General features: G+C 48.6%; 1 protein-coding gene across 1 annotated transcript in view; it reads right to left on the bottom strand.

Moving 5' to 3' along the window:
• Nucleotides 1-10,429: 10,429 nt before the first annotated feature.
• The window catches only part of LOC140392286 (interferon-induced protein with tetratricopeptide repeats 5-like), a 36,359-nt gene continuing 21,240 nt past the window's right edge, over nucleotides 10,430-25,548 (bottom strand). The window contains exon 2 of the mRNA XM_072477604.1: nucleotides 10,430-11,870. Within this exon, the coding sequence (XP_072333705.1) occupies nucleotides 10,430-11,870 (1,441 nt within the window). The remainder of the gene's footprint in view (nucleotides 11,871-25,548) is intronic.

Below are 25,548 nucleotides of genomic sequence, written 5' to 3'. Positions count from 1 at the left end.
ATAGGCTTTCGGAGAGTAATCGCACGTTAGAATGGAGTATCAAAGAAGAAATAATGGGAGCTTGTCAGAAAGTTACGTCGATTATCATGAACGACTTTAATTTACATATTGGTTGGAATAATCAGATGCTGAAAGGTAGCATAGATGAAGAATTCACAGAATGTTTTGGGGTTAGTTTTTTAGATCAGCGCATTCTGGAGCAAACCAGGGAGCAGGCAATATTATATCTGGTACAATGAGATAGCATTAATGAATGACCTGTTTATGAAGGTATCACATATCGCAAAGATGAAAATATGATTGAATTTTAATTTCAGTTCAAGGGAGAGAAAGGTCTAAGACTTGTTTTGGAAACTTGAATAAGGGCAATTATGATAACATGAAAACAGAACGAGAAAATGTGAACAGGTATTTTAGGGTAAGAGATAGGTCAATAGAGACGCAGTGGCAGACATTTAAAGAGATATTTCAGAATGGACAGAAAAGATACATTCGAACAAAAAAGAAAAAAATCCAAGGGGAGTTTCCACCATCCATCCATGGTGAACTAAAAAGGTTTGTATCAAAATTAAAGAAACAACATAATTGAGAAAAGATAGATGCAGGTCAGAAGATGGGACAGAATATAAAAAAAGCAAAGAATAACAAAGAAGTTCATGACGAGAGATAAATTGAAGTATCAGAGAAAGCTAGCTGGATATTTAAAGACAGGTAGTAAGAGTTGTCAAGAGGGCATAAAGAGGCTTTAAAGGATATAGCTGGGTTAGGTGAGTGTGCAAGGATCTGGCAAATGGAGTATAATGTGTGAAAATGTGAGGTTGCCCATTTTAGCGGAAAAAATAATAAAAAGCATTTTATCAAAATGGTGAGAGATCACAGAGCTCTGAGATGCAGAGGGATCTGGGTGTCAGTGCATGAATCACAAAAGGTGCAGCAAGTAATTGGTAAAGCTCACAGAATGTTGTCATTTATTTAAAAGAAAATTGAATGCAAGAGTTGGGGAGGGTATGCTTCAGTTATACAGGGTATTGGTGAGACCACATCTGGAGCACTATGTACAGTATTGGTCTCTTATTTAAGGAAACATGGACATACAAACATACAAATTAAGAGTCACTTGGTCCCTAGAGCCTGCTCCACCATTCAGAAGATCATGCTGATTGTAGTGTTTTAAGGGAGGCATGAGGAAAAGGCATTTCTCAGAGAGTTGTGAGACTTTGGAAATCTCTTCCTGAAAAGGTGGTTGAGACAAAGTCTTTTAATATCTTTGGGGCAGGAGGAGTTAAGTTCTTGATAAGCAAAGGATTGAAAGGTTACCAGGGATAGGCAGGAATGTGAAATTGGGGTCAATATTAGATCAGCCGTGATATTATTGAATGGTGGAACAGGCTCAAGGAGCCAAGTGTCCTCCTCCTGCTTCCAGCAGGCGACTTGAATCATCGAGAAACTGATGGAAGGGTTCATCAACAGTGCCACGAAGAGGCACTTACTGAGCAAAAAAAACTTGCTCACTGATGCTCAGTTTTGATTTTGCTAGAGCCACCTGGCTCTTGACCTCATTACAGCTTTACTCCAAGTATGGACAGAGCTGAGATAAGAAGTGACAGTCCCTGGCATCAAAGCAGCGTTTGATCAAGTGTGGCATCAATGAGTCTTGGAAAAATTCAAGACAATGAGTGTCATGAAGCACACTGATGTTATTTATGTATCTCGGCTGTGACCACTAGTTTGCCGGGGTGTATAGTTTTGTTTTGGTGCGAGGAGACAAGTGGAACCGCAGTGAGGATAAATAACCCAGTCATCAGGTAACAATTATTGAAGACGTTTTATTAAAGTAAAGACAAATACAAACAAACAGGATTACTCTACTCTCACATAATTAAGATGTATGAATTACTAATGCATAGAACCTACCCCTTGTTACAAAATATATCCACTATACCTGAACTCTGGACGACTTCCACTGTTTCCCAAACAACATCCAAATTGAATAACCAGCTATAGTTACCACACAACACCGGGTGAGTCTCAAATCTGGGGACTGTCTTTTCCTCGTCTTTTTCCTGAAGATATTTTAAAACTGCTATTACGAAGGTTTCTGCACTGCCTTAACTTTAAGACTTAGAAACGTGCATGCTGTAAACTTGGCCTTCAGGCTTGGTGGCTGAAAACGGGCCTGGCTGCTTTCTGAGACTGTTAGATGGTAACTGCCTCCTCTGGCTTTCATAGAATCCCTACAGTGCAGAAGGAGGCCTTTCAGCCCATCGAGTATGCATCGACCATTCAAAAGACTTCCCTACAAAGGCCCAATCCCCGAAACCCCACCCATCCTTTGAACACTTTTCAGGGTCTGTGTAATTATACCTTTGTTGTTCTTTGATTATGTCTTCTATGTATTTGGCTGTCTGCCCCCATCAACTTTCTTAATTATAAATTAATATATGCATATTTCATGGACATTCCCAATTGTCTATAATCTGTTTCACCTCCATAAACTATTCACGGTTGATTGTTATCTAACCTGCCAATCTATACTCACTACCAGGAGACACATACCAATGGAGGCCCCTTTGAATACTGTTTACTGCTGTCTCCAGGCATATTAATGACATGAGAATAGAGTGGAAAATCTCTCCACTCATTGGAATCATCATTAGCATAAAGGCAGATGGTTCACGATCATTGGAGATCAATCATCTCAGTCTAAAAACATTGCTTAAGGAACTCCTCAGGGTAGTGTCCTCAGCCCAACCAACTTCAAATGTTTCCATCAATGACCTTCCCTTCAATGTAAGGTCAGAAGTAGAGATATTCACTGGTAATTGCACAATGTGGGTATGGACAGTGATCAGGACCATTTGTAACTCCTCAGATAATGGTGCAGTCCATGCCCAGATGCAGCAAGACTGGATAACATTCAGGCTTGGACTGATAAGTGGCAAGTGACATTTGTGTCACTCAAGTGGCAGACAATGGCCATCTCCAACAAGATACAATCCAAAATTCTGCCCTTGATGTTCAATAGTCTTAGCATTACTAAAACAACCCCCACCATCACATCATGGAGATTACCAGATACCAGAAAGTAGAGGGAAAGTCACAAAGTAGTAATGGTAATAGACTAACAAGTCAAACATCCAGATTAATGTCTGAGTTCAAATCCCACCATAGCAGCTGGTGTCCATAAAACTATTGGATTACTAGAGACATCTATCTGATTCACTAAAGTCCTTTAGGGAGGGAAATCTTCTATCCTTACTCGGTTTGACTTGCATGTAACTCCAGACCCACAGCAATGTAGATGACTCTTAAGTGCCCTCTGAAATGTACCAGCAAGCCACTTAGCTGTAACAAACTATTACAGAAAAGTTGAAAAATGATGAAGTAGGTTGGAATACTCGGCATTGACCCAGGCACCAAAAACAATACTCTGCCCAACCAATCTTGCAAATCCTCCTTGCTCACATCTGGGGAATTGTGCACCACTGGGACAGCTGGGATGTGCCACACAAGTGCCAGGCATTGACCATCTCTAATAAGAGAGAATCAAACTAACTCCCCATGAGATTAGTATTTGCATCACCATCACTGAATCCTCCACTATCAACATCCTGGGGGTTACCATTAACCATAAACTGAACAGGACTAACCATATAAATACTGTAAGAAGCCTTTACAACACCAGGTTATAGTCCAACAGGTTTGTCTCGAATCACTAGCTTTCGGAGCACTGCTCCTACCAAGGAGCAGTGCTCCGAAAGCTAGTGATTTGAAACAAACCAGTTGGACTTTAACCTGGTGTTGTAAGACTTCTTACTGTGCTCACCCCAGTCCAACACTGGCACCTCCACATCACATATAAATACTGTGGCTGCAAGAGCAGATCAGATGCTAGGAATCCTGTGGAGAGTAACTTACCTCCCAACTCCCCAAAGCTTACCCACCATCTATGAGGCACAAGTCAGGAGTGTGATGTAATACTCCCCACTGACATAGATGAGTGCAGCTTCAACAACACTCAAGAAGCTTGACACCATCCAGCACGAAGCAGCCCACCTGATTGGCACCCCATCCACAAACATTCACTCCCTCCTTCATCGATGCACAGTAGCAGCAGTGTGCACCATCTACAAGACGGACTGAAAGAACTCACCAAGGTTCTTTACACAGCACCTTCCAAACCCAGTGTCATGATATTCAAACACATACATCATGATGGACACACTAACAGGCAAATCAGAGTACACAACACCACAACCAATCACAGACAAGAACACCAACCACATAAAAAGCACGAGCACGACACCTGGTGTTCAGTTGGTCTGGGGAGAAGGGAACAAGAAAGAGCTGTTGAAACACCACAAGCAGGGAGCCCCCCACGTGCAGAGTGCAAAGACCAAACTGTAAATAGTGAGTTTAAATAAAGAAGCGTTGTACCATATACAACTGTGTTGGCTCATCTGTGTGTCAGAACACCCAACACCACATGGTACAGGAGTGGATCGATACCTGCCTACCAACCTGCCATTCTGGACATGGACCACACCGGCAAACCGCAGCCGATGCAAGTCACGGGGAACCTAGGCACCAACTGGAAGCTCTACAGGCAGCGATTTGACCTGTACATCCGTGCCACCGAAAAACAGAATGTCTCGGATGACTCGAAGATTGCAATGCTCCTCTTCTACGCAGGCCCGCACGCAACCGATGTTTTTAACTCACTGGTGTTCGAAGAAGGCGAAAACCAGGCCAAATATGACACGGTCATCCTCAAACTGGACCAGCACTTTCAAGTTGAAGTAAATGAAAGTTTTGAAAGATACATCTTTCAGCAACGCCTGCAAGGTAAGGAGGAGCTTTTTCAACCCTTTTTGACGCACCTCCGGATTCTAGCGCAGTCCTGCGGTTACGGCACCACTACAGAGTCCATGATCAGGGACCAGATTGTTTTTGGCGTTGCCTCTAGTGGCCTACGCCAGCAGCTTCTTAAAATGAAAAGCCTCACCTTAGCGTCTGCTGTGGAAGCCTGTGTCCTCCACGAAAATGCTATCTGCCGTTTTGCCCGATTTCAGGCGTCCGAGCTGGCACGGAGGGGGTCCCCAGCCGTCGAATCGGCAAGCCAGGCCGCCCACGACGTCGAACGCATCCAGGCCGTCGATTACCTCCCGACCCACGGCCCGGACGACAGCGGCCGCTTCCCGCGCTTTTCGCGGTCTCCCGCGCAGGTGCGCGCCAAAAATAACGGCCACAACGAGGGACGCACTGCGCAGGCGCGCCCACCGCAAGATCGCACTGCGCATGCGCAGTGGCGCAACGAACGCCGTGACGTCATGACGTGCAGCAATTGTGGAGGTCTACACTTAAAAGGGCAATGTCCTGCAAAAAACCGACAGTGCCACAGATGTGCCATGATGGGCCACTACGCAGCCCGCTGTCGTGCGCCTCAACCCATGGATCCGGCGCATCCTCGACAACCTCGCACACGAGTCAGGACCGTCCAGCCCACGCATCAAGACTTCCAGTTAAGTGATGCAGATGACCAGGATGCATTCCGAGTCTCCGTCATTGATGTCAACAAGGTCAATGCCATCAATCCAGCCGATGAGTGGTGTGCCACCCTGACGGTCAACCGATCGCGCGTCGCCTTCCGTCTGGACACCGGCGCATCCGCCAACCTGATTGCTTACTCTGCAGTCCAGGCCATGAAGGTCAAACCACCCATCACACCATCCCGGCTTAAGATGGTTGACTATAACGGGAACGTTATCCCGTCCATAGGATCTTGCCAGCTACAGGTGACTCACAAGAGGTACACGGCCACACTCCCCTTCGAAGTTGTTGGATCATCAAAGGACTCGTTACTGGGCGCACAAGCGTGTAAGGTCCTTCACCTGGTACAGCGTATTATGTTTCTCTCTCCAGATGAGATATCCGACTTCCCGGATGCTGAGTTCCACGCAAATCTCCATTCCCTCCTCGCTCACAACCAGGAGGTTTTTGAAGGCATGGGGACATTGCCACACACGTACAAAATTCGACTCAGACCGGACGCCATCCCTGTCGTTCACGCACCTCGCAGGGTTCCTGCGCCTCTCAAAGACCGCCTCAAGGCACAACTGCAGATTCTTCAGGACCAAGGGGTCCTATCCAAGGTCACGGAGCCCACGCCATGGGTCAGCTCCATGGTCTGTGTAAAGAAGCCCTCTGGCGAGCTCCGTATATGTATAGATCCAAAAGATCTGAACAACAACATCATGCGGGAACACTATCCCATCCCGAAACGAGAAGACCTCACCAGCGAGATGGCGCGAGCCAAGATATTCACTAAATTGGATGCGTCCAAAGGATTCTGGCAGATCCAACTGGACCCGGCCAGCCGGAGACTATGCACATTCAACACCCCTTTTGGCAGATTCTGCTACAACCGGATGCCATTCGGCATCATTTCGGCATCTGAAGTATTCCACCGCATTATGGAGCAGATGATGGAAGGCATCGAAGGGGTACGTGTATATGTGGACGATATCATCATTTGGTCCACCACTCCGCAGGAACACATGCATCGTCTACGACGTGTCTTTACCCGCATCCGACAAAATGGCCTGCGTCTCAACCGTGCGAAGTGTGCTTTCGGCCAGACGGAGCTGAAATTCCTCGGGGACCACATCTCAAGGTCCGGGGTCCGTCCCGATGCAGACAAGGTTAGCGCCATCACAGCCATGCCACGACCGGCTGACAAGAAGGCTGTCTTAAGATTCCTGGGCATGGTCAACTTCCTTGGGAAGTTCATTCCCAACCTGGCTTCTCATACAACAAATATGCGCCATCTTGAAAAAAAATCGACGGAATTCAACTGGCACCAATCGCATCAGCGGGAATGGGAGGAGCTCAAGCACAAACTGGTCACGGCACCAGTGCTGGCCTTCTTTGACACGACTCGCCCTACAAAGATATCAACAGACGCCAGCCAATCTGGTATTGGAGCGGTACTCCTGCAAAAAGACAGCACGTCATCATGGGCCCCGGTTGCGTATGCCTCACGAGCCATGACCCCTACCGAACAGCGCTACGCGCAAATCGAAAAAGAATGCCTGGGCTTGTTAACTGGACTGGACAAGTTCCACGACTATGTGTATGGCCTGCCACGATTCACGGTCGAAACTGACCACCGCCCCCTGGTCAACATCATTAACAAAGACCTGAACGACATGACTCCTCGCCTCCAGCGCATCTTACTTAAACTCAGGAGGTACGATTTTGAACTGATCTACACTCCGGGGAACGAACTCATCGTGGCGGACACTCTTTCCCGAGCAGTGAGCACACCACCAGATGCAGAGGGGTTCGTGCGCCAAATTGAGGCACACGTGACTCTGACAGCAGCAAATCTGCCAGCTGATGATCCTAGTCTGGCCCACATACGCGCAAAACGGCGACTGACCCCCTTCTGCAGCGAGTGATGCGCCACATGACGGAAGGGTGGCTAAAAGGGCAGTGCCCCCAGTTTTATAATGTGCGGGATGATCTCACCAATATAGACGGGGTCCTTATGAAATCGCACAGAATCGTCATTCCACACAGCGTGCGCCAGATGATTCTTCATCAACTACACGAAGGCCACTTGGGCGTCGAAAAATGCAGACGAAGGGCCCGGGAGGCGGTATATTGGCCGGGTATTAATGAAGACATAGCCAACATGGTGCTCAACTGCACAACCTGTCAGAGGTTTCAGCCGGCGCAACCTCCGGAAACACTTCTACCACACGAGATGGTGACGTCCCCCTGGGCGAAGGTGGGTGTTGACCTATTTCACGCGCTCGGCAGAGATTACATTGTTATTATAGACTACTTCTCAAACTACCCGGAAGTCATGCCTCTCCATGATCTGACGTCGTCCGCAGTCATTGGGACCTGCAAGGAAACGTTTGCTCGCCATGGCATTCCAAGGACTGTCATGTCAGACAATGGACCTTGTTTTGCCAGCCGTGAATGGTCGTCCTTTGCCGCAGCATATGGTTTCACTCATGCGACATCCAGCCCTCTGCATCCACAATCGAACGGGAAGGCTGAAAAGGGTGTCCACATCGCAAAGCGGCTCCTGTGCAAGGCGGCTGATGCCGGATCGGACTTTAACCTTGCCTTGTTGGCCTATCGATCGGCCCCGTTATCCACGGGAATCTCGCCAGCGCAGCTACTAATGGGTCGCTCCCTCAGGACGACGGTACCTTCCGTCCTGGCACCGACAACAGACCATGAGGCGGTTCTTCGGAACATGCAACTGCAGCGTGATCGCCAGAAAGGTCGGTACGACACACGAGCGACGGACCTGCCCCCCCTGTCCTCCGGAGACAAAGTACGCGTCCATCAACCGTATGGTGGCTGGTCAGCACCGGCCGAAGTCCTCCGACAAGTGGCTCCCCGCTCGTTCCTGGTTCGCATGCCGGATGGTTCCGTGCGTCGCCGCAATCGGCGCGCCCTTCGCCGACTTCCACGCTCACAGCCACACAGCACGCCAGATCCTCAACAGGCTTCCGAGGATGACTTTGTGGAGCTGCCGCACATCACGCCCTTTCCATCGCCACCCATGGCCATGCCTGCACAGCAGCCGGTGGTTCTTGATCCACCCTTGAGGCGGTCAACCCGAATTCGTCGCAAACCCATTAGACTGGACTTATAATACCGTTCATATGTTTAACAAGTTCCACGATTTTACATGATAACCTGTTGTTGTTTATCGTTCCAGATGTCGTCTGACTGGACAACTGTTCAAGTTTTTTTTCTTCTTCTTCTCTCGTTCGCATTTCTGTTATGTTATGGTACAACTTGATTCATGTGACGCACCCGACATCGCCCCATGTACATAGTTCCGTCATAGGCACATGCTGCACATGACACACACACACTCTTAGATGCACTCACGTCACGATCATATTTATTACCACGTAGGCACATATCTTTGTAAAAAGGGGGGATGTCATGATATTCAAACACATACATCATGATGGACACACTAACAGGCAAATCAGAGTACACAACACCACAACCAATCACAGACAAGAACACCAACCACATAAAAAGCACGAGCACGATACCTGGTGTTCAGTTGGTCTGGGGAGAAGGGAACAAGAAAGAGCTGTTGAAACACCACAAGCAGGGAGCCCCCCACGTGCAGAGTGCAAAGACCAAACTGTAAATAGTGAGTTTAAATAAAGAAGCGTTGTACCATATACAACTGTGTTGGCTCATCTGTGTGTCAGAACACCCAACACCACACCCAGGAGAAAGACAAGGGCAGGAGATACATGGGAACGCCATCACATGGAAGTTCCCCTCCCTCGAATTGGAAATATATCACAGTTCCTTCGCTGTCGCTGGGTCCAAATCCTGGAACTCCCTCCTCAACAGCACAGTGGGTGTACCTACACCTCCTGGAGTGCAGCGGTTCAAGAAGACAACTCACCACTACCTTCTCAAGAGCAATTAGTGAGGGCAATTAGCAAAACCCACATCCCATAGAAATGAATTTTAAACAGTTGTTAAGCCCCAGGTGAGGAGAGATGAACTGACTCTCCCTTTCTGTATTCAGCCCCCTCTGCTGGTCGCATCAAGATTAATCTAAAAGGGATCCCTCCAGTCACGTATTCCTTTCCCCGATTCAATATTTATATTTTAAAAGAATCCAATTTAAACATATTTTCGTAAGTTAAAGATAGAGTGAGTTTACTCATTACAAAGGCAAGAAAATGATAAACACACGTGCCAAAATGATAAAATAATCTTCCAACAGATTAGAAGTAAGAATTCAGTCCACAGTCAGTAAGGGATTAAATAAAAGTACTCAAAACAATCCCTGACTCGTGAGGAGTAGATGAGTGAGTGTTGTGGCCATTGCAATTCGAGACTCCAGTAGCGCTGGTTTCAGCAGGTGAATAGTTGGTTTCGAGATTCCGGTGTACTGCAGTTTTGTGGAGAAGGTTCCGTTTCCGTTTCAGCTGTGGTCTCCACCGACCTGATTTACTTCAAAAATCAGAGAGAGAGTTGGCGATATACTTTTATAGGGGTGCTTTTGATGCTGGCTGGCTTTTTGATTCTGCGACACACACACATTTTGTCTGGATTGCAGGCTCGGAAATTCACCTTTAATATTCAAATTAACTGCTTGTCTGCATTTAGTGGGAAAATGATAGACCTCCGCTCCTGCCAGGGAGAAACCTGCCCGGCGGAGGGACTGCATCAGTGAGGCATCCTGACTGGGTCTCTGCTACGTTCCATGCCCTGCTGCCTCCCATCCCTAACCCTGTGTCCAGTTCAATCCTGCACACTAACATCTCAATTAGTCTCCAAAGTTGTGATCTATTTATTACAAACAAACTCACAGAGAAAGGGAATCAGGATCCCAGGTAAATCAGAGATGCACTTTAACATTGTTCTATGGAGCCTGCTGCAGTTCACGTAGGGCACTTTTAAATTCTTCATTGTGACGATCGCACTCCAGGGCTCTCTCAAAGAATCCAATGGCTTCTGATTTCTTGCCATCCAGTTGGTGTATTAGTCCCAATATACCAAAGGCTACACTGTCTCTTGAATACTCGTCCAGTCGATCTTCAGCAATTTGTTGCAATATTGCATGACAGTCTTCGTTCTTCTTGCTTGGAACTTTAAGTTTTAAGCATTCCTTGAAATGATGAATGGCAGTAAGCAGGGATCTTTTTATGTCAAGCTGGTACAATCCGTAATTCCACAGTATTAATTGTCTGCTCAAACGGTTGCAATCCTCAATTCTAATCAGTTTTTCGTAGATCTCATCGACTTTGGAATATTCTTGAGTTCCTTCATAGATTTCTGCCAGATCGAGTAGTGCACAAAATAGTGAGGATTTCTGATCGAACGCTGTTTGAAAATGGTACTTGCAAAGTTCAATCAATTCTTTTCTTTCTTGCTGAGCGTAATATTTCTGAGACATTCTTTTCAGTTCAAGCAGCCGATTTTTGTAGCATAAGCCGATCTGGTGGTGAAGGAGTGCAGAATTTGGTCTTAACTTCAGTGCCTTTTTCAATATCTGCAAGGCATAATCAACGTATCGTGCTTTTCTTAAAACCTTGGCTGTGTACTGAATTATATACGGATCATCAGGTGAATTCTGCAACACTTCTTTCAATAATCTGTAAAATTCTTCTTTTCGTTTAAATTCCTGTAGTCTAAGAGCCAACATGATCTTAAGAAAAGAGTCCTTTGGGTTCAGTTCTAATGCACGGTGTAACTGCTTCACTACTTTGCAGTGTTCAGGAAACTGTGGGTCACCAAAGGTTTCTTTAATTCGAAACATCGCAGTTGCATGAGCTGTATTCCATTCAACGTTATCAGCATCCTCTGCCACTGCCTTCTCAGTACATTTACTTGCCTCTTCATAATATTTCCAGCCAAATTTCAACAGTGACCAACCCTTCTCCCCGTATACTTCAGGTATCATTGCTGTGTACCGAGTGGCATCAGGAAACTGTTGACAGATCCTCTCCAGTTTGTCGAGGTAGGACTGAGCTTCTTCCAGTTCTCCTACGTGATAATAAACCCAGGCTGCGTTTCCATAGGTGACAATGCTCCATTTTTCAATTTCAAATTGGTGACACTTCCTCAGGATCTCTTCAGCTTCCCATAAATTATTGAAAGACTCTTCACAATTTCCTCTCACACAGTTGATAAAAGTAAGTAGATTGTAAGGCATGACTTTATAATTCACAATATCGGACTCGATTGTATAATGTATTCGTTCCAGCAAATCATCCCAATTAAAATGTTCTGTTTGCAGATTCCATGTGAAGTGACATTGCAGCTGAAGTAATTTCACTTTAAGGGAGTCCTTTTCAGCATCACTGTAAGAAATATGTTTAAATATTTATTATTTTTATTGAACATCCAGCAACAAAACAGCACTGGAGAAACTATTACACACAGGCAAACCCAGAAACTCAGAAAAGCTAATAAGCAGCTCCAAAAACTGACAACTCAAATGACAACAAGAAGCTGAAACAAACAAACAAACAGAAACAACAGGATGGGAAACGACCAGTAGAATCTGTGCCATACCATCAGGATAAACTTCAACATCACCAGCCCCATTGCCCTCCACTAGCCAGAAACACAGCCTCCCTGGAAAGAGGCCACGAGAGTCACAGAAAAGATCCTGAAGCCTCAACCAACTGTTACCACGGCATTTGGGGCCTGGTTTAACATCCAACCTGAAAATTCACACCTGCAATTGTACAGCTCTGCAACACTGGCCATGACCCATTAACTCTGAGAATGGAATGTTACCAGTGAGCGACACTTTTACTATGACTGAAATAAAAACAGTAAACACTGGAAATACTCAGCAGGTCTGGGAACATCTGTGGACTGAGTCTGACCCTTCTTCACTACACTGTCACTATCCTTTACTGTATCTGTTATTCTGAAGTGAAAACCCCTCTTACCTCATGATGATCAGAATGAAGAGGCTCAGCTGATTCTTTACGTTTGCTCCCACTAATCAGCTGCAGAAACAGGACTAGCTGCGTTGAGCCCTTGAAAGATATTTTTACATTTTCTATCGAGTCAGGTGGTTTCGCAGAATTCTATTTGAGATTGTAAACCGAAAGTCACAGATTGTTCATCCATGGAAGCCTCATCACCAATGCAAAATAACACCCACCCCACCGGGATTATGTTTTATTTATTTTGGAACTTGCTGCATGCTCTCTGTTGACAGTCTCCTCTGCTTCAACAACAAATGCTTCAAGACACAAAATAACACATTTTATGTTAACTGATTTGCGATTACAAAGACACGCCAACAATGAAATAGTTTCGATGAACTGTATCCAGGTGTACAGATACCAACATACGTTCAGAGTGACTATGTAGGAAAAAGGCTTTCCTTTTGTAAAAATACTTTCATTAAAGTTTACATTTTTACACTGCACATAAAGATAGATGAGACAGTTACAGATTTCATGTTGTTCCTTTTTGGCCCCCCCTCCTCTCCCCCCCCCCCCCACCCACCTGCTTTGTACCTGCACTCCCCTCCCCTTGCTCCCGCTTCCCTTCTTCCACTGTTTCCAGGTCTGATCCTAGGCCCTTTATTTTACCATGGGTGGTTGTTCGGTGTTTGGCTGTGGGCAGTAACCTCCTTCACCCTTCACTCTCCCTGTCGCTTGGCCTCCCTTCCCTTCTGTCCCGCTCTTCCCCTCCTGTTGTCTACTTGTCTTTTGGGAGTTCTTTTTCGTGGGCCTTGTGCTGCGCCTTCTGGTCCCCTTATCGGTCTCTCTCTGGCCACCCCCAAGGTGTTTCCTTTTGTCTCGCCCGCTCCTTTTTCCACCTCCCCAACCTCATTCCTGACTGCTATCTGTGGTCCCGGTGACTCCCATGCACCCTCCCCCCCCCCACCCCCCTCACACCCTCCCTGCTCCATCAGTTGTTGGCTTCAAACAGGACTTGGAACACTCACTGTGGTCCCAGTGAGTTCTCCCAGTGAGCCAGAGAAGACACAGTCACAGTGAGACAGAACCAAGAGTGAGTTTGGGAATTTGAATCTCGGTGGGAATTCGAAGCTGGGTGGGGAGGAGGTGCTTTTTATTCATGGTAAGTGACAGTAAGTAGTGTTTCTGTTTTCTTTTTCTTTTCATTGGTATATTTTTTTTTTTTTCTTCGTTGTTTATTTATTTATTTATGGAAATTGTAACTGTTGAAGTTAACCTAGGTTTAAGACATGGCAGGAGATCTCAGACCCGTGTCCTGCTCCTCGTGTGCGATGTGGGAGCTCAGGGACACGTCCACTGTCCCTCGCTCCTTCACGTGCAAGAAGTGTGTCCAGTTGCAGCTCCTGTTAGACCGCTTGACAGCTCTGGAGCTGCGGATGGACTCACTTTGGAGCATCCACGATGCTGAGGACGTCGTGGATAGCACGTTTATCGAGTTGGTCACAAAGCAGGTGAAAGGTACTGAGATAGAAAATGGGTGACCAAAAGACAGAGCAAGAGTAGGAAGGCAGTGCAGGTGTCCTCTGCAGTCATCTCCCTGCAAAACAGATATACCGCTTTGGATAATGTTGAGGGAGATGGCTCACCAGGGGAAGGCAGCAGCAGCCAGGTTCATGGCACCGTGGCTGGCTCTGCTGCGCAGCTGGGCAGGAAGAAGAATGGCAGGGCTATAGTGATAGGGGACTCAATTGTAAGGGGAAGAGACAGGCGGTTCTGCGGATGCAATCGAGACTCCAGTACAGCGCTCCCGTGGCAAGCCTCTGGACAAACACAACCAGCTCTAAATATTTCCAGCTGCACAGAGGCACAAGGTCGGGATGCCCGCTGTCCCTGCTGCTGGCAATCGAGCCACTAGCAATCGCCCACAAAGCGGGGAAAGCCTGAAGCGATATCCAGAGGGGGGAGAGAGCAAAGAATCTCACTCTATGCGGATGACCTGCTCCTCTATATACCAGACCCCCCAAGCCAGCAAGGAAGGGATAATGAAACTCAGAGCTAGAGGGACTACCGTTCAAACAAGCCCAAAACAAATTCTGCTACCTGGGGATCCAAATAGCCCACGACTGGAAACGGATCCTCAAATGGAACCTGATGAGTCCGGTGGAGGAAGTTAAAAAGGACCTGCAGAGGAAGGGCACAATCCCACACTCCCTGCCAAGCAGTCTGCAGATGATCAAAATGAATGTGTCACCCAGGTTCCTCTTCCTGTTCAGATCCCTTTCAATCTACATCCCCTTGGCCTTCGTCAACATAGTAGACAAATTAATCATGCCGTTTGTGTGGGAAGGGGTCTGTTCCAGAAACACATATATAGACAAATTCAAAGATGCCAAACAATGCTAGGAATGCGACCATTAGCAGGTGATTAAATCCTTACAGATCCAGAGATGGAGTAGCCCCAGGTTAAAGAGGTGTGAATTGTATCAAGCCAGGACAGTTGGTAGGATTTTGCAGGCCAGATGGTGGGGGATGAATGTAATGGTGGGGGATCTGTAAGGATTTAATCACCTGCTAATGGTCGCATTCCTAGCATTGTTTGGCATCTTTGAATTTGTCTATATATGTGTTTCTGGAACAGACCTCTTCATTCACCTGAGGAAGGAGCAGCGCTCCGAAAGCTAGTGACATCGAAACAAACCTGTTGGACTTTAACCTGGTGTTGTAAGACTTCGTACTGCACTATTTATCCTCCAGCCTTACACATGGTGATGTCCTAGTGTTAACACTATGCAGCTTCTTAAAGCTACATGCCATTGAACACCATCCATGCAATATCACAACAAACATTGAAAACATTTTAAAATTATCCAGCCCATGGTATGCAGTGTTTACTTTACATTATAGACTACCTCTGAATCATCTCAATTGGCTGGAAAGCTGGCTCGTGATGTGATGCACTACCAATTACGACGAGACAAGAGTAGAGTGTAATCGAGGCTTTATTAAGTAGAGATGTGTAGCCTCCTGCAGCTGCTACCAAAATGGCTGCAGCTCGGTGAGCAAACACATTAATACTCCGCCTACTGGGCAGGGCCAGCAGGCAGGAATCTACCCCCGTACCTGTAGTACAGGAGCCTTACCGTATTACATCTCATATGTGATATATACAACAGTGGTGACTACCACATTCACCCCTGTTAAAGAAGAGTCCAGCGGGGCTGGTGAAAAACTATTTACATGCATTTTAAGGTAAACATTTTGGGGAAAGTTCCCAAATTCAGCCGATCGGGTGCCTTGACCCTCCGTTGTGAGCGCCGCAGTCACGGTGGCGATGCAGGCATCGGTTTGGTCACCAGCGACTCTGGGAGTGTGTAGACCTCATCTTCATTCCCGAGTGGGACCAAGGGGAGGACGGATAGTCCTGGAGCGGGGGCTGTGGTGAGGTGCGCTGGGGGGAAGGAAGGGTGGCGCCGGACAGAGGGGATGGGGGGTGGGGACCCAGCTGGTTCCAGGTCCCTGAGAAAGACTGTGTCTTGGTGGCATCGGGGTACGCCACATAGGCGTACTGCGGGTTTGCATGGAGTAGCTGTACCCTCTCGACCAACGGGTCCGCCTTGTGGAGCCGCACGTGCTTGCGGAGGAAAACCGGTCCTGGAGCTGTCAGCCACGTTGGGTGCGAAACCACGGAGGTGGACTTCCTGGGGAAGGCAAGGAGACGTTCGGGGTGGGTTGCATTAGTCGCCGTGCAAAGTAGCGATCAGATGGAGTGAAGCGCGTCGGGGAGGACCTCCTGTCAGCGGGAGACTGGGAGATATTTGGACCATAGGGCCAGCTGGACGGCCTTCCAGACCGTCCCATTCTTCCACTCCACCTGCCCGTTTCCCCGGGGGTTGCAGCTGGTGGTCCTGCTCTAGGCGATGTCCTTGCTGAGCAGGTGCTGACGCAGCTCATCACTCATAAAGGAGGATCCCCCATCGCTGTGGATGTAGGCGGGGAAACCGAACAGGACAAAGATGGTGTTGAGTGCTTTGATGATGGTGGCAGACGTCATATCGGGGCATGGGACGGCGAAGGGGAATCTGGAGTATTCGTCGGTCGGTGGAGGGGAGGGGCCCTTTGAAATCCACGCTGAGGCGTTCAAAGGGGCGGGAGGCCTTCACTAGATGCACGCGGTCTGGCCGGTAGAAGTGCGGTTTGCACTCCGCGCAGACCTGGCAGTCTTTGGTGATAGCCCTGACCTCCTCAATGGAGTAGGGCAGATTGCGGGCCTTTATGAAGTGAAGGAACCGGGTGACCCCTGGGTGACAGAGAGCGTTGTGTAGGGTTCGGATTTGGTCCACTTGTGCGCTTGCACATGTACCTCGGGATAGGGCATTGGGGGGCTCGTTGAGCATACCGGGGCGATACAAAATCTCGTAATTGTGGGTGGAGAGCTCGATCATCCACCTCAAGATTTTATCATTTTTGATCTTGCCCCGCTGTGTGTTATTGAACATGAAGGCAACCGACCGTTGGTCAGTGAGGAGAGTGAATCTCCTGCCGGCCAGGTAATGCCTCCAATGTGCTGCACAGCTTCTACGATGGCTTGGGCCTCCTTCTCGATGGAGGAGTGCCAAATTTGGGAGGTATGGAGGGTGCATGAAAAGAATGCCACGGGCCTGCCTGCCTGGTTGAGGGTGGAGGCCAGAATGACGTCTGATGCATCACTCTCGACTTGGAAGGGGAGCGTCTCGTCAACCGTGTGCATCGCAGCCTTGGTGATGTCGGCCTTGATATGGATGAAGGCCTGGTGAGTCTCGGCCATCAGGGGGAAAACAGTGGTGTGAATGAGTGGGCGGGCCTTGTCCGCACAGTTAGGGACCCACTGGGCGTAGTATGAGAAGAACTCCAGGCATCGTTTGAGGGCCTTGGGGCAGTGGGGGAGGGGGAGTTCCATGAGGGGGCGCAAGCGATCATGGTGGGGCCCTAGAATTCCATTTTGCACCACATAGCCGAGGATGGCGAAGCGGTTGGTGCTGAACACGCACTTCTCCTTGTTGTACGTTAAGTTGAGGTGTTTGGCGGTGTGGAGGAATTTGGAAAGGTTAGCGTCGTGGTCCTGCTGGTCGTGGCCGCAGATGGTGACGATATCCAGGTACGGGAAAGTGGCCCACAGTCCGTACCGGTCAACCATTCGGTCCATCACCCGTTGGAAGACCGAGACCCCATTAGTGACGCTGAAGAGAACCCTAAGGAAGTGGTGAAGGCGGCCGTCCACTTCAAACGCGGTGTATGGGCGGTCTGCCTTGCGAATGGGGAGCTGCTGGTAGGCAGATTTCAGGTCCACTGTCGGGTAGACCCGGTATTGTGCAATCTGATTGACCATATCAGATATGCGTGGGAGGGAGTACGCGTTGAGCTGCGTTACCGATTGATGGTCTGGCTGTAGTCCACGACCATCCTGTTTTTCTCCCCAGTTTTCACAACTACCACTTGGGCTCTCCAGGGGCTGATGCTGGCCTCAATGATGCCTTCCCGCAGCAGCCGCTGGACCTCAGACCTGATGAAGGCCCGGTCCTGGGCACTGTACCGTCTGCTCCTGGTGGCGATGGGTTTGCAACCCGGGGTGAGGTTTGCAAACAGAGAAGGTGGGTCGACCTTAAGGGTCGTGAGGCCGCATACGGTGAGGGGTGGTAGGGGCCCACCGAATTTCAGGGTTAGACTTTGGAGGTTGCACTGGAAGTCCAGGCCGAGTACCAAGGCGGCGCAGAGGTTGGAGAGGACGTAGAGCCGGAAGTCACTGAACTCTACGCCCTGGATGGTGAGGGTGGCGGTGCAGTACCTCTGGATCTCCATGGAGTGGGATCCAGAGGCCAGGGAGATTCTTTGGTTAATGGGGTGTACCGCGAGGGAGCAGTGCCTTACCGTATCGGGGTGGATGAAGCCCTCTGTGCTTCCGGAGTAAAGAAGGCATGATGTCTTGTGCCCATCGACCTTTACCGTCGTCGATGCGGTTGCGAGGTTGTGCGGCCAGGACTGGTCGATCGTGATGGAGGCGAGCTGTCGCTGGTGTTGGAAGGCCCCTGGCTGGTCAGCAGGCGATGAGCGGCCCGATGAGGTGCCCGACAAGCAGGGGTCCTGAGGCGGGGAAGATGGCAGCGCCCACGGGGTGCACGAGGCGGGCGGCGTTAAAGATGGCGGCGCCTATGGGTCGCACGAGGCCTGATGGGGGGGAAGATGGCTGCGACCACTGGCCGCACGTGTTCTGAGGCAAGCAAGATGGCGGCTCCCACAGGCCGCACTTGGTCTGAGGCGAGGAAGATGGCGGCACCCATGGGCCGCATGTGGGTTGCGGGGGCGAAAATGGCGGCACCCACGGGTCGCACGTGGGGGGTGCAGGAACAATGGGCCTGGTTACAGCGGTGATCGAGCGGGCCTGGCACACAGCAGCAAAATTTCCTTTCTTCCCACAGGCCTTGAAGAGTGTGCTCCACGCCGGGCAGCGCTGCCGTGTGTGCTTTGTGTGTCTGTAGAAGTAGCACTTGGATCCCCCGGGGTTGGCTGGCTGCCGCGCAGCGCAGGCTTGGGGTTGGCAGGGGGCGGTCGCTGGTGGGGTCCACAATGGGATGTTCGCTGGTGGGGTCCACGGTGTCCAGGAGGGAGGCGCCGTGCGGTCGTGGGCGTACGCTTGTACATTATGGGAGGTGACCGTTAGTGAGATCCCGAGTTTCTTGGTCACCTCGAGGTCGAGGGTAGCACCTTCTAAGAGGCGCTGGAGGATGTATGCCAACCCTATGCCTGTAACAAAAGCGTCCCTAATTAGGAGCTCGGAATGTTCAACGGCCGAAACGGCCTGGCAATCGCAGTCCTTCGCCAGGACATACAGGGCACACCAGAAATCTACCACAGACTCACCAGTGAGTTGATGCCACGTGGACAGGAGGTGCCTGGCGTATAGCTTGTTGGTCTGCTGAGTGCAGTTCTCTTTCAGTAGTGCCATGGCTTCAGCGTAAGTTGGCGCAGGGAAAGATATCGGAACTCAGCCGCGTATACAAGATCACTGCTTAATAAATTGATGCACCACCAATTACGACGAGACGAGAGTAGAGTGTAATCGAGGATTTATTATGCAGAGATGTGGAGCCTCCTACAGCAGCTGCCGAAATGGCTGCAGCTCGGTGAGCACACAGGCTGCCACCCGACCCTTACACGCGGAGGTCCCGCCGGCCCAGAGCAGGTTAGAACGGTGCCGGAGGGACTCGGCTCCTTTCCCACGGCCGCTCGGCCCATCCGGGCTAGAGAATTGGCGGGCCGGCCGCATAGAGCGGCCCGCGACCGGCGCCGCGCCAACCACGCCGGTGCCAATGGCGCCGATTCTCCGCAGCGTGCCGGCATCGGGGTGGCGTAGCCCGCCCGCGGTGATTCTCTGGCCCGGCATGGGGCTGGGAGAATCCCGCCCAATATTCCCAACTGTCCTTAGTTGATCTTAGTTATCATTGTCCTTCTTCAATAATAATAATAATCTTTATTAGTGTCACATGTAGGCTTACATTAACACTGCAATGAAGTTACTGTGAAAAGCCCCTAATCGCTAGACTCCATCACCTGTTCGGGTACACAGAGGGAGAATTCAGAATATCCAATTCACCTAACAAGCACATCTTTCAGGACTTCTATTAGGAAACCAGAGCACCCAGAAGAAATCCACGCAGACACAGGGAGAACATGCAGACCCTGCACAGACAGTGGCCCAAGCTGGGAATCGAATCCCGGTCCCTGATGGTGTGAAGCAACAATGCTAACCACTGTGCAACCGTGCTGCCCTTCGTGAGCTTGCATGTCTCAACTCTGACTCAGAAGGTCAGCAGCTCAATCCCCAACCCGTAGACCTGGTCAAATAATTGAGTCTGACACTGCTGTGCCGCACTGAGGGAGGTGCTCTGTGGTTGGAGGCACCATCTTTTTGGATGAGTCATTTAAACAAGGCTCCCTCTAAGGGCTTCAGAGAATGTAAAGGTTCCCATGGTGTCATTGGAATAAGAGCAGATGAGATCCGTTGTCTGGAAAATATTTATCGCTTCATCAACATGACTAAAATAGATTACCTGGTCATTATCACATTGTGCAGCTTGTTATGTACAAACTGTCACCTGTGCTTCCCACAATGCGACAGTGGCAAAGACTTGGAAACATTGCTGCCTGTAAAACTCTTTGGATGTTCTGAGATTGGGCAGCATGTGATATAATTACAAGTCTATCTTTTTATCTAATTGTTAATATCCTCAATCACTATCAGACATAAACCAGGAGATTAGGAACAAGAGTATTTGTTTCACAGATTAATAATATTTACTGTTGTTTATTGCACTTGCTAATGAAGAGAGGGTGGGAGACAAGGAAACTAAAGCTGCAGAACAGTCACTGGAGCAGAGAGCAGGACTCTCCGGCAGCAGAGTCTTGGAAAAATGCAACAGTAACTGCCGCTTCTTGGGCTTTTGGCGAAGATCAAACATTGGATCAAGTGGGAGGACAGGTGCAATGCCTGTCCTGGTCAATGTGCATCTAGTCTGTTCCTTTCTGGGGGAGCATGAATTGGACTGAATCCGAATTAGTTTTAGGAGCAATCACGGTTTTGGATTAGGGACTTGCCCCATCCAGTCTGCACAATGGCTTTGTAACTCTTAAAGAACAAGAACTGCAGAAGGTTTCCAACACCAGCATCAGCTGACCAGTTGAGTGACCTCTGGAGCCAAATTCAGATTCAAGATGATCAATTGAACCCTGTAGTCTAATGTAGAATTGTACAATTGTAGCATTTACAGTGTAAAAGGCAGCCGTTCGGTCCATCAAGTCCACACCGGCCCTTGAACGAGCACCCGACTTAAGGCCACAACTCCACCCTATCCCCCTAACCAATAACCCCCGCAACCTTTGGACACTAAGGGCAATTTAGTGTGGCCAATCCACCTAACCTGCACATCTTTGGACTGTGGAAGGAAACTGGAGCACCCGGAGGAAACCCACGCAGACACGGGGAGAAAGTGCAAACTGCACACAGGCAGTCACCTGAGGCCAGAATTGAACCTAGGTCCCTGGAGCTGTGAGGAAGTAGTGCTAACCACTGTGCCGCACGGATATATTCTCTGTTTCTCTGGGAATTACAGTGCTGACTGATTTAGTCAGTTCATCAAGTTGAACTGCCCACAGTTTTCCAATAGTTAATAATTCCAGATAGTCGTGATCCATAATATCTGCCTGAGGTTATTTACAGAATGCTTTATTCCACATTGTGAGAGTTTAGAATTGAAGCTTATCTTTGTATTTTCTGTAAAATGTACTGGGAAAATAAGACTTACTTTACTTAAAATATTACCTGATACAATAGCCGGGATTAACCGACCTCGTCACGCCCGACTTGGTGACAAGATAAAACCATTCGCAGTACGCCTCTGACGAGATTCGCGATGCTTGAGACGTCTCCCGAGATTGAATGACCCTCACGAGACAGCATGATCCGGATCTCGCCTTCGCTGGGTGTGATCCAGATCAGCATATTTAAATGAGCCATAAGACTCATTTCAATATGTTTGCGCCAATTCTCCCGGTACCCGGGATCTAATGCTTTCCCCAGCGAGGCCTTGACCGGACGCTGTTTAGTACTGGTCTACACAAGTGTGGACTACTCGTAACGACACCTGAGGGATCTCCCAGGCCATTGGAGACCTCTGGGTGGTCAGGCTCTGGGCAACATGTACCCTCGCTCTCATGCTGAAAACTGGGTAACTTGGCATTGCCAGCCTGGATGGCACTGCCAGTTTGGCAGGGGCAATGCCACAGTGCAAGGCTGGTAGTGCCAAGGTTCCACAATGCCAGGTTGCCTGTGCCAGTTGCGGCCTGGGGTGTCATTGTCTTCAGAGGGATCATGGGCTTAAGTAGGGTGCTCTTTCCAAGAGGCAGTGCAGGCTCGATGGGCCGAATGGTTTCCTTCTGCACTGTAAATTCTATAAGAAAGGATGAGGGGTTCTCGAGGACCCCTTAAGAGTAGGTTGGGTGGTGGGCGGCCATGCTGGGGCTGCTGAGGGGGGTCAAAAGATCGGGGCTACCTTTAAAAATGGCGTTCCGATTCACGAGTAGTCTTCCTGCACTGGGTCAGTGCCGGAAGTGACTAAAGTGCAGTCTCAGTGGGACATTCCTTATTGAGGCCAAAAAAACAGGCAAAGTGCCGTTGAATAGGGGAGTGTTTCCCAGCACTGCAGCCGTTGAGAAACACCCCACTAAACCCGCCCAAAAGCAGACTCTGTTTATCCCATTGAATTGCACCCAATATTGTAAATAGATCTGCCTTTTGTGTCTAATTTCTTCTGATAATCACTTGTCTTGGTGCAGCAGTATACACATATCTGTATGACTCATTGTGACAAATAATCCCACTCTCGTGTTTCGACTCCCGTGTAATTTATAATATTGTATTTCAGGAACAAGCTCCTTGTTTGCTAGTCTACATGTCTAATCATCTAACACACAGAATGCCAATGAAATTTACCTCATAATGCTGATCAAAAGCCAAATTCCTTCTTCAACTTTAGCTCCACCGGCGAGTTGTCGATGAACAGTGCTCGATGTGTTCTCATTTCCAGAATAATTATACCTTGAGTCTGAGAATAGAAACTGAAGCAGTTATGTAAATCCTAACCAACATTGTTTGATCTCCAGGGATATTGGTGCCAAAACAAGAGTTGTTTATAATGTCACAGATCTCCATGGATCTTATTGACAACATGGACCTGCTCACGAACACAGAAACAATTAACAAGCCCAACCTGCTTGATTAATCTCACCTATTCCTGTTTGCAAAATTCCCCACATTCTCACCAGGAATCCAATGGCAGGAGATGCTTCAATGACTTTTCCAGAATAAATTGATCCCGGTGTCGGTAACACCAACATCTGGAAATTCTAGTCAGGCTGCTCAGTCACTGGAACCGGGCTGGGGTAGCACACCCTACCCACCCTGCCTGAGCCCTGGCACCATTCCCAATCCCAGGGTCAGGGACATGAGCACAATAAGAGCAGTCAGTGCCAGGACATACCCCCCCACACACACACCCCCGCCCCCATCCCTCATCCACCATTAAAACAAAGAGCTGGAATCCTGATCCTTTGTTGCCCACTCCATACAGCTGTTTTCAAAAAATTAAGCACACAACATAGGGCTGGGTTCCCCAATTCCCCCAGTCGTGTGTTTCTCGGCAGCGTTGTTCGCTGGTGGCGGGATTCTCGGCTTCCTCCGCTTGTCAATGAGATTTCCCATTGAAACCACCCCACCTTGCCGGGAAACCCATGGGCGGGGGTGTGCTGTCAACAGGAACAGCAAATCCTTGCAGCCAGAGAGTTCCAGTCATAATCCTTTGACAGTAAAAAGGGCAGGGAGACAAACAACCTGCAATCCGTGAGGAGAGACGTCCAGCCCCAGACTGAAGAGATCGAGGTAAGATCAGGGTCTGGTTAAAACTATAAATCTGAATGGCTGTCCTCATTAAAACAAATAAAAAATGTCAGTCTGCTCCCCCTGGTTGGACGTTCCCACTTAGCAGTGAGATCACTAGGGCAGGATTAAGGATGTGGGTCATGTGGTCTATTCAACCAAATGGTAGAACAAGAGGTTTATGATTCCTCTAAACCAATTAGATCTCCAGTAAACATTCCAAATAGGAAGAATGAAGGAATTGCTGGAATGCAGTAATAAAGTCTCAGGTGGAAGAGCAAGATGTTGCGCTCACTGTCACATGGCCAGAAGAGTAGAAGAAGGAACATGATGTGATACACACAGCTGCCCAGGATTATCTGAGACAGGCACAGTTCGCTCAGGGCAAGGCAATGCAGTGATCTGACAAGTTCTGAGCCCACTCAGCCCACTTCACCAGCATAAATCTGTCCCACATTCAACATCCTCTTCACAGACAACCTTGATGCCTGTCTTACCATTCTTCACTGGCTCACAGAATCCCAGGATTATTAGCGTGCAGGAGGAGACCAATCATGTCTGTGCTGGCTCCCGAGAAGTTCAATTTACTGAGAGACATTCCCCCGTTTTCTCCCTGAAGCCCACCATGTTCTTCCTTTTCAGATAATGATCCAATTCTCACTTGGACACCTCAACTGAATCTGGCTCTATCAACACTCTCCGGCTGTGCGATTTACATCCAAACCACTCACTGTATGAAAAAGTTTCTCCTCCTATGTCCATTGCTTCTTTTGCCAACTACCTTAAATCTCTACTCTCTTGTTCTTCCTCCTTCCACCATTGTGAACCACTTTTCCTTATCTACTCTGTCCAGACCCTCATGATTTTGAATATCTCTATCAAATCTCTTCTGAACATTCTCTTCTCCAAGAAAAACAGTGCAAACTTCTCCAATCCTCAGACCTCTCAAGGGAAACTAGGGATGGGCAATAAATACCAGCCATTACTTATGCATTCATGGTGAAGAGTGTAGCTCTCATAGCAGGGTGGGGCAGGAAGTTGCCATCCCCCACGTTGCTTCATGGGGTCCAAGGTCCAGGCACTGTCGTGTTATTCACCCTGGTGTAACACGGACTGCAACTGGATGCAGTTGTACTGTAAGGTAGACACCAAACTTAGACGTTAGTTCAATACGTTTTATTGAACTTCTGGAGCAGTGCACACAACTTGCTGTGGGTTGACACTCTACTAATCTAAGTGTGCTAACTATAACTAACTAGACCAGACTAGCTCTGAGCCACATGTAGTAGGTGCTAACTGATATATACACCCTGACTGTCACTACAGTTGTCACCAGTGGAAAGAGGCAGAGTGCTGATGCCTCGTGTGTTTTATAGTGGGAAACCCCCCTCCAGTGTTCTGTCTGGTGATTGGTTGTGTTCTGTCCTGTGTGTTGATTGGCTGTACTGGGTGTCTGTCACTGCCTGTCTGTATCTCATTATGTGCCTGAGTGTATATCATGACATCCCCTTTTTAAAAAAAAATTTGTAGGTTGCTTCGAGCATATGTGACTGTATGTACACCTATAACTATTTACATTAAATGCGAGTGGATGAATATGTACATGAAAGGTGTCTAGCGTGCAGATAC

The sequence above is a fragment of the Scyliorhinus torazame genome, chromosome 16 (genome assembly GCF_047496885.1).
Source record: "Scyliorhinus torazame isolate Kashiwa2021f chromosome 16, sScyTor2.1, whole genome shotgun sequence".
Lineage (NCBI taxonomy): Eukaryota > Metazoa > Chordata > Chondrichthyes > Carcharhiniformes > Scyliorhinidae > Scyliorhinus > Scyliorhinus torazame.
Note: the sequence above shows the minus strand (reverse complement) of the source record. Positions and strands in the feature narration are given on the sequence as shown.